Source organism: Neoarius graeffei, chromosome 7 (assembly GCF_027579695.1).
Source record: "Neoarius graeffei isolate fNeoGra1 chromosome 7, fNeoGra1.pri, whole genome shotgun sequence".
Classification (NCBI taxonomy): Eukaryota; Metazoa; Chordata; class Actinopteri; order Siluriformes; family Ariidae; genus Neoarius; species Neoarius graeffei.
This window is the reverse complement of record NC_083575.1, coordinates 45618025-45634563: the sequence shown is the minus strand read 5'-3', so window position 1 is coordinate 45634563 and position 16539 is coordinate 45618025. Positions and strand designations below refer to the sequence as shown.

Sequence of the window (16539 nt, the reverse complement as noted above, 5' to 3'; positions counted from 1 at the left end):
AGCAATGGAGACGAAAGATCTGCTGTGGTGACCCCTAATCAGGAGCAGCCAAAAGAAGAAGAACCCTGAGGAAATCTGAAATTCATGCAAGTAGTTAATGTAAAGAGTCTGTAATTAGTGATGCAGTGCAGAGCACGCATCACTATTGTTCTACTATGCGTTTCTTATTCTTATTATTCATCTTCCGTACAAATTTTGATTGCGAATAACTCAGTAACCGTGGATCGCACACGGGCAAGCTATACATCAAAACGTGCGGCTCGATCGGACTCGGTGTGCTATTACTTTGTACGACCCGGATTTCCCCATCCATTCCTATGGGATTTTTTGGATATACGTGAGATCTCGCCTGCAGATGGCGCCAAAACACAAGCAATAATACTGAGCCTCTCAACTTCAGTTCCACAGGGAATCTTTGTGTGATTTTTTGGCGTCTCCTCACAGGCACGGGCGCAGATAGAGGGGGGGGACGGGGGGGATTCGTCCCACCCAGATTTAAATTCACCTCGTTCGGTCCCCCCCACTTATAGGGAGGAAAAAACGTCTATGCTGTCTTTCTTTGCATAAGGCAAACCTCACGGAAAAATCAAAAGACTAATTACCATTCGGTTTATTGAGGTGCACAGCAGTACAGACAGTTGCAACTGCGCAGACTGCACAGGTTGCGAGCTCGAGCTTGGTTGCTATGGTTACCCACAAGTTTGACAGGCATATCGGGGACAGCGCCTCCTAGTTCAGGACCCCAACACGGCATGATGAAGGGTGCCAAAAGGCAGAAAACAATTGCATCGTTTAAAAAAAAAAAAAGACTGTAAGTAAACTGTGCCTTACTTTATCATATCACCTTGCAATTTTTTGATAGTCTGTTCAAAGTAATGTCGTAGTGAAAGTAAAATCGTACGGAGTAGAGAAGCCTTTCTGGTAGCCTCCTTCTTTCGGTGGTAGCCTGTAGATACAGTGCTCAGAAGGCAGTTTTAATGTTTAATCTGGCGTTCCCTGCCATAATTTCAGCGAGCATATTGTTTCATAAGGAAACTTTGCGAAGAGTTGTTGACTGACTGCCGCTCACGCAACACACAGGCATAGTTAGAAAGTCAGGATGCACTGGTTTACACTTTACACACACACACACACACACACACACGTAGCCCAGCCTCTCGCTATGGTTAACAGTTGGAACTTAGCGGTTTTAAAACTAGTTTTGCAGTTTTGCAATTTCTGTGCGTGATGATAATGTGTAAACTTTGGATTTCCATAGGCTATGTTAAAATGTGATCATTGTCCTGGCCTGCAGGTAGTTCCTGGTGATGGCAGTGAGGGAGGTGAAATAACATGTATACACACTACCGTTCAAAAGTTTGGGGTCACCCAGACAGTTTTGTGTTTTCCATGAAAAGTCACACTTTTATTTACCACCATAAGTTGTAAAATGAATAGAAAATATAGTCAAGACATTTTTCTGGCCATTTTGAGCATTTAATCGACCCCACAAATGTGATGCTCCAGAAACTCAATCTGCTCAAAGGAAGGTCAGTTTTATAGCTTCTCTAAAGAGCTCAACTGTTTTCAGCTGTGCTAACATGATTGTACAAGGGTTTTCTAATCATCCATTAGCCTTCTGAGGCAATGAGCAAACACATTGTACCATTAGAACACTGGAGTGAGAGTTGCTAGAAATGGGCCTCTATACACCTATGGAGATATTGCACCAAAAACCAGACATTTGCAGCTAGAATAGTCATTTACCACATTAGCAATGTATAGAGTGGATTTCTGATTAGTTTAAAGTGATCTTCATTGAAAAGAACAGTGCTTTTCTTTCAAAAATAAGGACATTTCAAAGTGAAGTGACCCCAAACTTTTCAACAGTAGTGTGTGTGTGTGTATATATATATGTACAAAAAAAAAAAAAAAAATATATATATATATATATATATATATATATATATACACACAAAATGGAATCATTTGCTGACAGCTCAGTCCCCCCCAGTTCAAAAATCCTATCTGCGCCCCTGCTCACAGGGCCTGGCTAAGCGCGCTGCAGCACACTCACAGTTTCCCCCAGGGGAACTGTTGTCTCTAGTTTAATATAGCCTGTAATGAAAATAATTAGAAAAGAAGGCAACATAGAAGTATTTTCACTACTGGTCTCAGACTTTATACTCCAGTGTATATTTGGTGCATTTGTGCCTAAATGTAATTAATAATAATAATGTTAAATTTCTATAGTGCCTTTCATAGTTCTCAGGTCGCTTTACAGAAGGGATGGGAGAAAAAAAGACTAGTAAGAGAGGAACAGAAATGATCATGGAAAAGATAAGTTTTCAACTGAGATTTGAAAGTAGAGAAAGAAGAGCAGTCATGGAGAGATTGAGGAAGAAAATTTAAGAGTTTGGGGGCAATGGCACTGAAGGACCTGCCCTTGTGGTGGAAAGTCTGGTGCATGGGACAGTAAGTAAATTGTTGCTAGAAGACCTAAGTGGGCAAGTGGGGGTGTAGGGGGTCAGTAGTTCCCTAAGTTATGTCAGAGCAAGATTATGCAAGGCTTTGAAAGTGAGAAGCAAGATCTTAAATTTAATACAGGCCAGAACCGGTAGCCAGTGTAGCTGAGAGAGGATGGGGTGATGTAAGCAGAGCGTTTAGTATGGGTTAGAACTCAAGATGCATAGTTCTGAATATATTGTAGCTTTTGTAAAGACTGCAGGAAGGCTTATGAAGAGTGAATGACAGTAATCTAAACAGGATGAAATGAAAGCATGAACCAGAGTTTGTGCAACATTACTGGTCAGAAGGAGACACAGATGAGCAATGTTACGGAGATAAAAGAACGCAAGTTTGGTGAGTAACTTAATATGAAAATCAAAATTGAGTGATGGCTCAAACAGTACTCCAAGATTTCTGACAAAAGGAGCAGGCTTAACAAGCACGCCATCAGTACTAATAGAAAAGTTTGATGATTCACTTAGTAGGCATTTGGGACCAACCAGTAGGATTTCAGTTTTATCAGTATTAAAGTTTTCCTGCAACCAAAGTTTTATATCTGAGATGCAGTCAGTGTACTGGAAGGGGAGTCTATACTGAGATAGAGCTGAATGTCATCAGCATAGCAGTGAAAGTTAAGGCCATGGCTACAGATTATTTGACCAAGAGGTAGGATGTAAACTAAAAAGAGAAGAGGTCCAAGAACTAATCCCTGAAGGACCCCACACTTAACAGGAGAGGTGGTGGACTTGTGTGAACCTAGTTTGATAAACTGTTGTCTGTCTGTGAGATATGACCTGAATAACTGAAGGGCTATGTCAGCGATACCAGTCGAAGAGAGATGAGAAATGAGTACATCGTTGTTAATAGTATCAAAAGCAGCACTTAAGGAGGAGAAGAATGTTGAGAAGACCACCATCAGCAGACCAGTGGAGATCATGAACAACATGCAGAAGACCTGTCTCAGTGCTGTGATGTGTACGAAAACCAGATTGAAAGGGCTCATAGGAAAGGTATGGAGTTGCATAGCTACCACTCTTTCCATCACTTTCACTAGAAAGGGAAGATTTGAGATGGGTCTATAAATGGAAAGAGACATTGGATCTAACTCAGGTTTCTTCAGGACAGGGGTAACTGCAGCAGTTCTGAGGTTAGTAGGGATAGAGCCAGAAGAAAGACGTATGGCAATAGGAGTATTAATTATAGATGAACATATTTTAAGTAGCAGGGTGGGGGCGGGGTCAAGCAGACAGGAGGAAGGATTAGACTTAATGAACTTAGTAACAGAAAGAGAGTTTTGTAAGCAGAGTAAGAACATCACTGGATAAGAATGAATGGGAAGTAGAAGGAAAAGAGCAAAAGATTTGGTCAGTTTTGTTATTAAGATAATGTAAAAATTCCTCACGTTGCTTAGCTGTATTAGGACATGTTAGTACAGGAGGCTGAAGGAGTTTGTTAACAGTTCTGAAGAACGTAGGTATTTCTGCATTAGCAATCCATCAGATAGACATTTTTGAATGGAATAGCCATGCATAATAGAAGTTTTGATTAAATGGCTGTTTCAGGTTTAAAAAAAAATTATTATTCACAATTATTCACACAGATAAAATGACATGACAAAGGCAGGTCACATTTGAACAGAACTTGTCTGATGAGAACAGGCAGGACTTATAATGCTTGTTACAAAACGGAGTAGCTTGGACAATGGAGAATTCGCACACCTCAGTCATACAGCATGATTTGGGTTTTAGCTGATTACACTGACACACTCATTCACTAGTTGTTGGTCAACAATGTTCTTACTGTATACCACAGTGAATCTGTAAACAGGCAGACGTTGATATATTATTGCATATAACACTGTTTTACATTTTTCACGTCGTACTCAGGGATTTGTTTTTAAGAAGCACATGTTTAAAAACTTTTTTTTTCATAATAAATAAGATGCATAGTTTATATCTTAAGACATATGATGCCTGTAATATTTTGAGATCAATAGTTGATTCACACCAGACTTATTTTACTTTAAATATTATACTGTAATGGTCCACCAGTTCATACCTATGCTTCACTTGAAACCAACAGAAAAGTAAAAAGCACTTCTCATGTATCAGGTTTATAAAATAGAGCTGCACAACATGAACAGAATACCATATTGCAATTACACGTAATGTCTCACACTCAGTGAAGTGATTCCACACTACTTATATATTGCACTGACAATTAAGATATGAATGGCTCTGAATTAGAGCTGGTACTACATTCATTCCCTGAGCAGCACAAATTCCAATGTGGTGGATTTGTTAAAAGGCAGTTGTGGAAATCCTTGCCATTGCACTTCACAACAGTCTTAACTCTGCATGTCAAAATAAAACAGGGATGAACAAAAATGCTTCATTTTCTACAGATATGGAAAATCGGAAAATACACCATATGGCAAAAATGTTTGTGGACACCTGACCATCACATCTACAGTACATGTGGATCTTCTTCAAACTGTTGCTACAAAATTAGAAGCACACAACTGAATAGGATGTCTTTGTATACTGTAGCCTTACTGGAACTAAGAGGCCCAAACCTGATCCAGCATAAAAATGCCACTGTGCACAAAGTGAAGTTCATAAAGACATGGTTTGCCAAGATTGGAGGGGAAGAACTTGAGCGGCCTGCACAGAGCACTGATCTTAATCCCACTGAACACCTTTGGGATGATTTGGAATGGCATCTGTGCCCCGAGCCTCCTCGCTCACCATCAGGACCTGACCTCACTAATGCTCTTGTGGCTGAATGGGCACAAATCCCCATGGTCATGCTCTAAAATTTAGTGGAAATCCTTCTCAGAAGTTACTAAAATACCAAAGTGGGACAAAATCTGGAATGTGATCTTCAAAAAGCACATGGTGTGATGGTCAGGTGTCCCCAAAATTTTGGCATATAGTCGATTTTATATTGACAGCTCCTTCTAAAAAAGCAGACTCCTACACTGGATCAGACAATTTTCATTCACTATTGAGCCTTGTTTCAGATGAATATATTGAAATTCAGACGGTGAGATGAGTAAAGACAGATAGCGGGATGGGACAGGGCAGGATTGCTTTCAATTATTCTGTTAGAAGTATTTATAGTTGTCCCACAGAAAAGATTAAATGAATGGAATGATCCGCACACCAACATAGGCTCCCAGAGAAGTGTATTACCAGTGTAACATTTAGAGTCTCTTGACGCTTCCTCAGACTTATGAGAATAACAGAAAGTCACCATTTTAAATACCCATTACACATAACGTGACACCTGTAGACAATCCTCAATAGTAATATAAAAATATATCTTGGTACATTCCAATCCCGATATAGTGAGTTCAAAAAATATCCAATATGCATATAGACACAGATGCAAGATTTACAATATGTTCACATTTTACAAATCAAATACCCCAATAGTTCCATTCAGGACTCAGGCTAAATAGCCATCATAAATATTATCTATTTAGATAATATTTAGTACAGTTATCTTGAGGGAAAAAGTAACACCATAGGTAAGTATGAAAATATGAACCTTCACAGAAGAAAAACACTGCCTAAGAGGATACAGCCTGAGAAAATAGGAAAATAGGAAAAAACAGTTTGTAACTTATCACAAAAAAGGTCTAATTTCAAAGTCTTAAGTGCTGAATGTATATATCTAGAAGAATTCAATTCTTAGAAGCATAGAGTTGATGTCTCCCCCTCTGCAAGGATGTTTTATTCTCTCAATTCCCATGTATCGAAGAGTGGAAATGTTGTGCTGGCCTTAGAAAAGTGTACATTCACCAGACTAGTTGTGAAGTAGTTTCTGATAGCACAGCGGTGTTCAAAAAGCCTAGTTTTTAAAGCTCTGGTGGTCTTACCAGTATATGACAATCCGCATGGATATTTGAGCATATATATGACATTTGTATTGGAACATGTAATTCTGCTCTATATAGCCTATTGTATTTTCGTCCCATATGGAGATGATGAACCTATTTAGTTTTGTATGTGAAATGACATTGTTGGCAATGACTTTGTTGGATATATATATATACACACACACACAGTTAGGTCCATAAATATTTGGACAGAGACAACATTTGTCTAATTTTGGTTCTGTACATTACCACAATGAATTTTGAACAAAACAATTCAGATGCAGTTGAAGTTCAGACTTTCAGCTTTAATTCAGTGGGTTGAACAAAATGATTGCATAAAAATGTGAGGAACTAAAGCATTTTTTTAAACATAATCCCTTCATTTCAGGGGCTCAAAAGTAATTGGACAAATTAACTAATTGTAAATAAAATGTTCATTTCTAATACTTGGTTGAAAACCCTTTGTTGGCAATGACTGCCTGAAGTCTTGAACTCATGGACATCACCAGACGCTGTGTTTCCTCCTTTTTAATGCTCTGCCAGGCCTTTACTGCAGCGGTTTTCAGTTGCTGTTTGTTTGTGGGCCTTTCTGTCTGAAGTTTAGTCTTTAACAAGTGAAATGCATGCTCAATTGGGTTGAGATCAGGTGACTGACTTGGCCATTCAAGAATATTCCACTTCTTTGCTTTAATAAACTCCTGGGTTGCTTTGGCTTTATGTTCTGGGTCATTGTCTATCTGTATTATGAAACGCCGACCAATCAGTTTGGCTGCATTTGGCTGGATTTGAGCACACAGTATGTCTCTGAATACCTCAGAATTCATCCGGCTGCTTCTGTCCTGTGTCACATCATCAATAAACACTAGTGACCCAGTGCCACTGGCAGCCATGCATGCCCAAGCCATTACATTGCCTCTGCCATGTTTTACAGATGATGTGGTATGCTTTGGATCATGAGCTGTACCACGCCTTCACCATACTTTTTTCTTTCTATCATTCTGGTAGAGGTTGATCTTGGTTTCATCTGTCCAAAGAATGTTCTTCCAGAACTGTGCTGGCTTTTTTAGATGTTTTTTAGCAAAGTCCAATCTAGCCTTTTTATTCTTGAGGCTTATGAGTGGCTTGCACCATGCAGTGAACCCTCTGTATTTACTTTCATGCAGTCTTCTCTTTATGGTAGATTTGGATATTGATACGCCTACCTCCTGGAGAGTGTTGTTCACTTGGTTGGCTGTTGTGAAGGGGTTTCTCTTCACCATGGAAATTATTCTGCGGTCATCCACCACTGTTGACTTCTGTTGGTGTCCAGGTCTTTTTGCATTGATGAGTTCACCAGTGCTTTCTTTCTTTCTTTCTCAGGATGTACCAAACTGTAGATTTTGCCACTCCTAATATTGTAGCAATTTCTCGGATGATTTTTTTTTCTGTTTTCGCAGCTTAAGGATGGCTTGTTTCACCTGCATGGAGAGCTCCTTTGACCGCATGTTTTCTTCACAGCAAAATCTTCCAAATGCAAGCACCACACCTCAAATCAACTCCATGCCTTTTATCTGCTTAATTGAGAATGACATAATGAAGGAATTGCCCACACCTGCCCAAGAAATAGCCTTTGAGTCAATTGTCCAATTACTTTTGGTCCCTTTAAAAACAGGGTGGCACATGTTAAGGAGCTGAAACTCCTAAACCCTTCATCCAATTTTAATGTGGATACCCTCAAATGAAAGCTGAAAGTCTGGACTTTATGTCCATGTCCATTATATAACTATAACTTGAATATGTTTCAGTAAACAGGTAAAAAAAACAAAACAAAATTTGTGTCAGTGTCCAAATATATATGGACCTAACTGTGTGTGTGTGTATATATATATATATATATATATATATATATATATATATATATATATATATATATATATATATTTGGACAGAGGTTTTATTGGAATGTGTCTATGTCTATATATATTTTTATATTAATATTGGTGACTCTCTGTTAACCCTATAAGTCTGAGGAAGAGTCCAGAGACTTGAAACATCACTTTGGCCAGAAACTTCTCATTGGGAGCTTATTTTGGTGTTTGGATCATTCCATTCATTTAATGTGCCACAACATATACTACTTTTGGTTCAGCACCCATGGGAGTGTTATATGATTTACATGGCTTTTCTTTCTTTTTCTGGTTGTGCTCTGGAAGCATCTCTTGAGCCTTGCTCAGCTTAAAATTCCAGGATCTTGGGAACTTCCCAGGTAAATCCAGACCGGCCAAAGTGACCATAGCAGGCAGTCTCCTGGTAAATGGGTCTCTTCAGATTCAGGTCCCTGTCAACAGAAGTAATTTATTATTCTTATAACCACAAATGCTGGGAAGAGACAAACCAAAGCTAGAATCACTCTAATCAACAGGGGAACAGATGGCTGTTGCATCATTCAAACTCACAATCTCCCAACAACAGAGTGAACCGTCACTACATTCAAAGGCTTCTAAATGTTAGTATCTGTAATCCAAACTGACATGTTTAATTTGTTAAGCTAAAAATTAAGTATAGCCTCTTCTGCTATCTGTATATTCTTTTTTTAACAGTGTGGATAGAAAAAACATTTCATTTTAATTTCTTGTAAAAAAAATTGTTGTTCTGAAAAGTAAAATAATGTTATTTTACCTTATTAAATCTATTTCAAGCAAGGTAGTGAAACTATATTACAGTACAATTTTATGATAGGAAGAAAAATATGCATCAGCATGAAATTAGCATGTGCAGGGGGTGTTGGTGAGTTTTTTTCTTATATATTGGAATTATTGTGCGATATTGTGTGAATGTAGCTTTTTTTTTGAATGCCTTGTAAATCATGCTATCAACTCTTACTCTTTCATTTGTCTTTTCTGCTACTTATATTTAACATAAATGTTTGGGCCAGAAAGTACCATGTAGAAGACGACAGCTTACCTAACAATAACACCAGGCCGAAGGTCAAAGTTTTTGTTAACAATTTGAAGCAGTTCTTTCTCTGTCTTCTCAGATGAACCATAGGTAAAGAGTGAGATAGACAGTGGGTGACTCACTCCAATAGCATAAGACACCTGGACAGAAAGACAAAAAGTGCCTTCATTTGTATATTTTATATAATTGTTTATAACTGGTTTATAATTTATTTTCATCCTGAATACAAGACCACAGTTTGATGCACTGTGCCTTCTATTACTGAAATATGTTGCATTTGTGTTTCAAGGAGAACCTTTCCACAGATAATGTGTTATCTCACCTGTACCAGAACTCTCTTGCAAAGTTTAGCTTTAACCAGAGACTTGGCCACCCAGCGTGCAGCATAAGCTCCAGACCGGTCCACCTTGGTGCAGTCCTTTCCAGAGAAGGCTCCACCCCCATGGGCACCCCATCCACCATATGTATCCACAATGATCTTTCTCCCAGTGAGTCCAGCATCCCCCTGAGATTCAACCAAATTAGCAGTCAACCCACTGCCATTAATGCACTTGTGTGAATGTAAGCATGAAATAAAAAAACAAGAATGTGTCATGAAGAAACTCACCTGAGGTCCTCCAATGACAAAGCGGCCACTGGGCTGTAGATGGTATATGGTCTTGTCATCGAGATACTTAGCTGGAACTACAGCCTTGATGACCTTCTCCTTCAGAATCTTCCTCTGCTCCTCCAGTGAGATGACATCATCATGCTGGACTGAAATGACCACAGTGTGCACGCGCAGAGGAATCATGGCTCCCTTCTCTTCCTTGTAAATTACAGTCACCTGCAGGTATAGAGAACCCCAAGCATATTATAGGAACATTCACTGTGTATCTTTCTCATGAAAAGAGTTCTCTCGGTGTACTACACATTATTGCAGAAAGTTCTAAAAGTTTAAATATAGGTCTACACCAATCATCCATAAAATTAAAAACACTGACAGGTAAAGTGAATTACACTGATTATGTTGTTACACTGACACCTGTCAAGGGGTGGGATATAGAGTGATTTGCCTGGGGCATGAAGGCTAGTCCACATGACACCTTTCTGGTTTAACCAGCATTAACTTTTTCAGCAGCTTTTTTTTTTTTTGTGCCACAGTAGCTCTTCTGTGGGATTGGATCATATGGGCTAGCCTTTGTGCCCCAGGTGAACCAATGAGCTTCGGCCACCCATGACCCTGTCGTCGGTTCACCGGTTGCCCTTCCTTGGACTACTTTTGGTAGGTACTAACCACTGCATACCGGGAACACCCCACAAGATATGCTATTTTGGAGATGCTCAGACCCAGTCATCTAGCCATCACAATTTGGTCTTTGTCAGAGTTGCTCAGATCTTTCTGCTTGCCCATTTTTCCAGCTTCCAACACATCAACTTTGAGAACTGACTGTTCTCTTGCTTGTCTAATATATTCCACTCCTTGACAGGTACCATTGTAACAACATAATCAATGTAATTCACTTCACTTGTCAGTGTTTTTAATTTTATGGCTGATCGGTGTATGAACTAGTGCATCTCAAGCAATTAGAATATCATGAACATTTTCGATCAGCTATTTAAGAAAGTGAAAAAGTAATGTATTCTAAACTCATTACATGTAAACTAAAACATTTCAAGCATTTTTCTGTTTTAATTTCTCAAAAAAATCTCAAAATATTAGAATATTTCATTTTGAGTTTGAGTAAATAGAAATATCATGTATCTCTATACCATGTATTCTATTTGAGTAAAATAGAAATAGTAGAAATACCGTGTATTTCTCGGTCTAGTTCAGTACATGCAACCACAATCATGGGGAAGACTGCTGACTTGACGGTTGTTCAGAAGACGATCATCGACACCCTCCACAAGGAGGGTAAGCCACAGAAGGTCATTGCTGAAAAGGCTGGCAGGAAAAGGTGCACAAGCAACAGGGATGACCGTAGCCTTGAGAGGATTGTCAAGAAAAGTCAATTCAGGAACTTGGGAGAGCTTCACAAAGAGTGGACTGAGGCTGGTGTCAGTGCATCAAGAGTCACCACGCACAGACGTCTTCAGGAAAGTGGCCATGACTGTCACATTCCTAATATCAAGCCACTCCTGAACCAGAGACAACATCAGAAGCATCTTACCTGAGCTAAGGAGAGAAAGAACTGGACTGTTGCTCAGTGGTCCAAAGTTCTCTTTTCAGATGAAAGTAAATGTTGCATTTCATTTGGAAACCAAGGTCCTAGAGTCTGGAGGAAGAGTGGAGAAGCACAGAATTCAAGGTGTTTCAAGTCCAGTGTGAAGTTTCTGCAGTCTGTAATGATTTGGGGTGCCATGTCATCTGCTGGTGTTGCTCCAGTGTGTTTTATCAAGTCCAAAGTCAATGCAGCTGTCTACCAGGAGATTTTGGAGCACTTCATGCTTCCATCTGCTCACAAGCTTTATGGAGATGCTGATTTCCTTTTCCAGCAGGACTTAGCACCTGCCCACAGTGCCAAAAATACTACCAAATGGTTTGCTGACCATGATATTATTGTGCTTGATTGGCCAGCCAACTCACCTGACCTGAACCCCACAGATAGTCTATGGGGTATTGTCAAGAGGAAGATGAGAAACACCTGATTCAAAAATACAGACAAGCTGAAGGCCGCTATCAAAGCAACCTGGGCTTCAGTAATATCTCAGCAGAACCACAGGCTGATCACCTCCATGCCATGCCACACTGATGCAATATTTCATGGTAAAGGAGCCTCAACCAAGTATTGAGTGTATAATTGAACATACTTTTCAGAAGTTGGACATTTCTGTATTGTAAATCCTTTTTTGATTGATCTTAAGAAATATTCTAATAAATTGAGATACTGGATTTCTGATTTTCATGAGCTATAAGCCATAATAATAAAAAATTGAAATATTTCACTTTACATGTAATGAATATAGAATATATGAAAGTTTACCTTTTTGAATTAAATTGCAAAAAAAGAGAACATTTTCATGATATTCTAATTGTTTGAGATGCACTAGTCTAAGTCTAAATACAGTCCCTGGCTCAGCTGGACTCTTAGTAATCATCTACAAAGGTAGTATAATATTCACTTGGAGGGCATGCAAGAGTTTATTCTAACCTGTGTTTTGGAATCTGGACGGAGCCAAGGAATAGTGCCAGCACGACGCAGTTCAGCCATCTTGGCATTAAGTTTGTGGGCAAGGACAATGCTTAGAGGCATGCATTCCTCTGTCTCATCAGTGGCATAACCAAACATCAGACCCTGCCAAAACAGTTGTAGAGTGGTCATCCATTGTAGTTATAGTTAATTCACAATGATATTCCCCTTCCAGTTTTTTACCTGGTCTCCAGCTCCAATGTCCTCTTCCTTCCGATCAATGTGTACACCCTTTGCAATATCAGGAGATTGCTGCTCAAGAGCCACCAGTACATTGCAGGTCTTATAGTCAAAACCTAAGATCAGATAGAACTTATGCACAAACAATATAAAAATATTTTTCCAAATGACTGAAACTCTATTTGTCTGGGTATTCTTACCTTTATCAGAGTTATCATAACCAATGTGTTTGATGGCATCCCTCACAACTTTCTGGTAGTCCACATTGGCCTTGGATGTGATCTCACCACACAGAAGCACCATACCGGTCTTGACAGCAGTTTCTAATATATTATATAAGATAAACGACATAATCTACAAAATATACCATGATTTACAACAATAATGAAAAAAATCACTGGAGCAGAATGAAGACCGGTGTTTGTGTTTTACATTAGAAGGCTAATCATTGGTGACTATTATTAGAACTGAGAGAGAATAGTACTGTGTAACAGGCAGGAAACAAGAGTTTATTCCTTTGATGTACTTACCGCAGGCCACTTTGGCATTAGGGTCCTGCTTCAAATGTGCATCAAGGACAGCATCGCTGATCTGGTCACATATCTTGTCTGCAGAAAGCAGAAACAGAATAATAAATAAAGCCTATTTTAAACTAGCAGTCAGGATTTTCTTCCAGAGTCTGTATCACTTGCAATGTTTTCATTTTCGCCACATGAATGATTTGAATCAATAGAACATAAAACAAAGAAACTAAAGAACAGCCATGTGTAAGAGAAAAGTAGTTTTAATGTTTTCAAATTATTATTAAGGCCCTGTGAAATTAACTGAAATTTAACTGAACATGTTTGTCATGCTCCGCCCCGGACATCCACTCCGGAGATTACAGATCTCTCACGCCAGCGCCGATCCGTATTTATTTCCCAGCTCTTTTATTTTCATCTGTTATATTCAAATGAGGCCCTGCGATGATCTGGCAACTTGTCCAGGGTGTACCCCGCCTTTCGCCCATAGTCAGCTGGGATAGGCTCCAGCTTGCCTGCGACCCTGTAGCACAGGATAAGCGGCTACAGATAATGGATGGATGGATATTCAAATGAATGCAGTGTAGTTATCTCACAGATTCAAACCAAAGCAACAGCACCAGAACAGCACCAAATCACTATATATTCAGTAGCACTGAATATACAAGAAGGCCTTGAAAAATTCTGGTAAATCAAAGGTCAATAGTCTACATGGTTGTTGCTCATTTTTCAACTGTGTGCGATGTCTGACTCTGAGAAAAGTATCTCATTATTATTGAGAGACACTGCCAAGTGCCTCAACTGGATGGCCTGCACTGATTCAGTGCTGTTTTGGTACTATTGCTTTGGGCTAAATGTCTGAGATAACCACGCTCCATTCATTGGAAAATAACAGATGGAAAAATTTGGGAAATAGATGTGGCATAATGAAAGAAAAGTTCCCTGAAATAAATAAATAAATGTTGAATTATTAAATAAAAGTCCCCTGAAATAATTTTAAGTAAATCCTTAAAAACATCATTTTGAAATAAAAACCCATTTATTTATTTAACAATACTGATTCATTCATATATTTATTTCATATATATTTATTTCTTAAGCTTGCTTATTTGCTTGCTTGCTTGCTTGTTTGTTTGTTTGTTTGTTTGTTTGTTTGTTTGTTTATTGACTGACTGACTGACTGACTGACTTAAATGGCATTCCATAATGCTATACCCCTTTCATATGTCTTAATCTGTGCTTTATATGCCCTTATTCTGGGCAGTTAAACATTTCCTGTCCCCCCCACCACCACACACACACACACACGCACACACACTAATGGAGTGTAGAATACTGCAGAAAAATGTCCCAGTAAGAGCAGGAGAATGCATTCCTACTTTCATGCTTTCTCTGCTTTCAGCTAGCCTCGCTAACGCGACTTCAAAGCTCTACGAGCTATTGAGCTCACAACAGGCCCTCGTGTTGCGTCACACTTAGGATGAGCGGGCCCAGGCTAGCTTTCAGCTGCATGTCATCCCTTTCTACACTGAGGCAAGAGCTTATATGCATTACATCATAAACAATGACGGCAAACCAACTCTGAAGCTTCCTGAGACCTGAACCAATGGAGTCATGTCTATGCTGTGTGCTTTAGGGTGAACCAGAAAGATCATGCATAGATTCTGTTTTTTTTCTCCACATCAGTAACCCACATTGCGTTTTACTTATTTATTTTCAAAGGTTGTCTAAGAGGCCCAGGGGCTTCATGAGAGATGTATCACTCACTCTATTACATATTCGAGTTGGCATTTGATATTTAAAATTCTTTGGAGTAATTAAGTCCAATCCAGTAATATCTTTCAGTCATTCTGAACACACGATATGAGCCAAGAACAGTCCCTTGTACTGATAATAAATTGTAGGTCTGGCTAATTCCCACACAAGAGTTCAGAAAGGTGTTTTCTTAGTAAAAAAAAATGAACACAGTCAATGCCAAGGTCAATTTTGTGAACCTTGTGAACAATTGCTTATAAACCTGATGGACCTCATATTTTAATGCATTATGCAAATTTGCAGATTCTGTGTATTGTGGATAAAAGTTGAATTATGTTTAGTAGTTTAGTAGTACAGTACTTTCAGGTACTCCTCTCAGGTGGCAATAAATGCACCAGGTGCTAAAAGTGAGCTGTTTGTAAGCAACAGCTTAGTAAGTATTCACTGAATAAAATACCAGATAAGTACATTTAATTGAGGCAACTCCTGAAACTAACCACATGCTTAATCCTTTTGCACAAATCCTATTTTAAACACAGTGACATAAATGGTCAGTGTTAGTAGTTAAAAGTCTACATTACAGCACCATATGCAATCTAATCTGTATTTTCTTTGCATTTTCTTCTGTTATGTGAGGGAGATTAGCAAGCAATACCCAGTCCTCTCAATGAGCATTTGTTGAAGCACGTATACTGCTGTGTCAGCAAGTGGCTGTTGGTCTGTTTGAATGTGTGGGGCTACACAGTTTAGGAAATTACAGCACGATTTTAAAGAACAGTGTAGAAAAGACATTTAATAGCCATTATCACTGCACAAATAAATGAGTACAAAATACAGATGTATTGCGAAATGAAAGCCTCACCTGGATGCCCTTCTCCCACTGACTCTGACGTGAACATGAAAGAACCATCAGCTGTGAAGTCATTCATTTTTCCGTGTTTGGAGTCTAAATCTAAAAACTTCAGAAATAAACTAGAAAGCAATATCTATAAGAGCTTTTTAAAGGGTTTCCAAGTGCAGCTGAAATGTATTCTTTATATCATTCAGATTTTAGGATCTCAGAGCCTACATACAAATCACTGAATATCTCTAAGTAAGCATGCTCCTATTTATGGCCAGGAGAACATGAACGAATGAATGAACGCACACCCACACCCGCCCACCCACATTTTATATATATGAATCAGTGAGGTTGAATGATGTTTCAGGGGGAGTTGCTGGTGGGAGGGATTCAGAGTTCAATGGCACTCTGTTAACCCTTTGTTGTCCAACTAGAGTGTAGAAAGGAGACCAGTGGGATATCATTATATGGTTGGATTCCTTGCCCTGTGATCAGGTTCCTGACGATCTCAAAATAGCATTGCTGTATTTTAATGTTATAAACTGAGTTGTTTAGAATGAGAAAAGGTAATACATCCTTTACAAAGTAAATATAACTGCATTTTTAAAATAACTTACACAGTAACATTTACCGGCATCATGAGGTTTTGTCTTGATAGCATGCAGACATGCACTGTGCACTAAGCACAAGTGTTTTAAACAACAGGTATGATCAGTGCAGCTCTTCTGTGATTTTCATTCATTCTTAAATATGTGGTATTTC

At 38.9% G+C, this 16539-nt stretch overlaps 1 protein-coding gene across 2 annotated transcripts; it reads right to left on the bottom strand.

Moving 5' to 3' along the window:
* Positions 1-8301: 8301 nt before the first annotated feature.
* Positions 8302-16020, bottom strand: mat1a (methionine adenosyltransferase 1A). 2 transcript variants are annotated; one of them, XM_060924695.1, is made up of 9 exons: positions 15799-16020; positions 13191-13268; positions 12861-12983; positions 12664-12776; positions 12442-12585; positions 9915-10133; positions 9630-9812; positions 9314-9447; positions 8302-8687 (listed from the first exon to the last, which is right to left on the bottom strand). In XM_060924695.1, the coding sequence occupies exons 1-9, from the start codon at positions 15863-15865 to the stop codon at positions 8585-8587; spliced, it is 1164 nt and encodes a 387-aa protein (XP_060780678.1). In that variant the 5' UTR covers positions 15866-16020; the 3' UTR covers positions 8302-8584. The 2 variants fall into 2 exon arrangements, with proteins under 2 accessions (XP_060780678.1, XP_060780679.1); XM_060924696.1 differs by lacking the exon at positions 8302-8687 and having other exon boundaries at positions 9310-9447.
* Between the last annotated feature and the right edge of the window lie 519 nt (positions 16021-16539).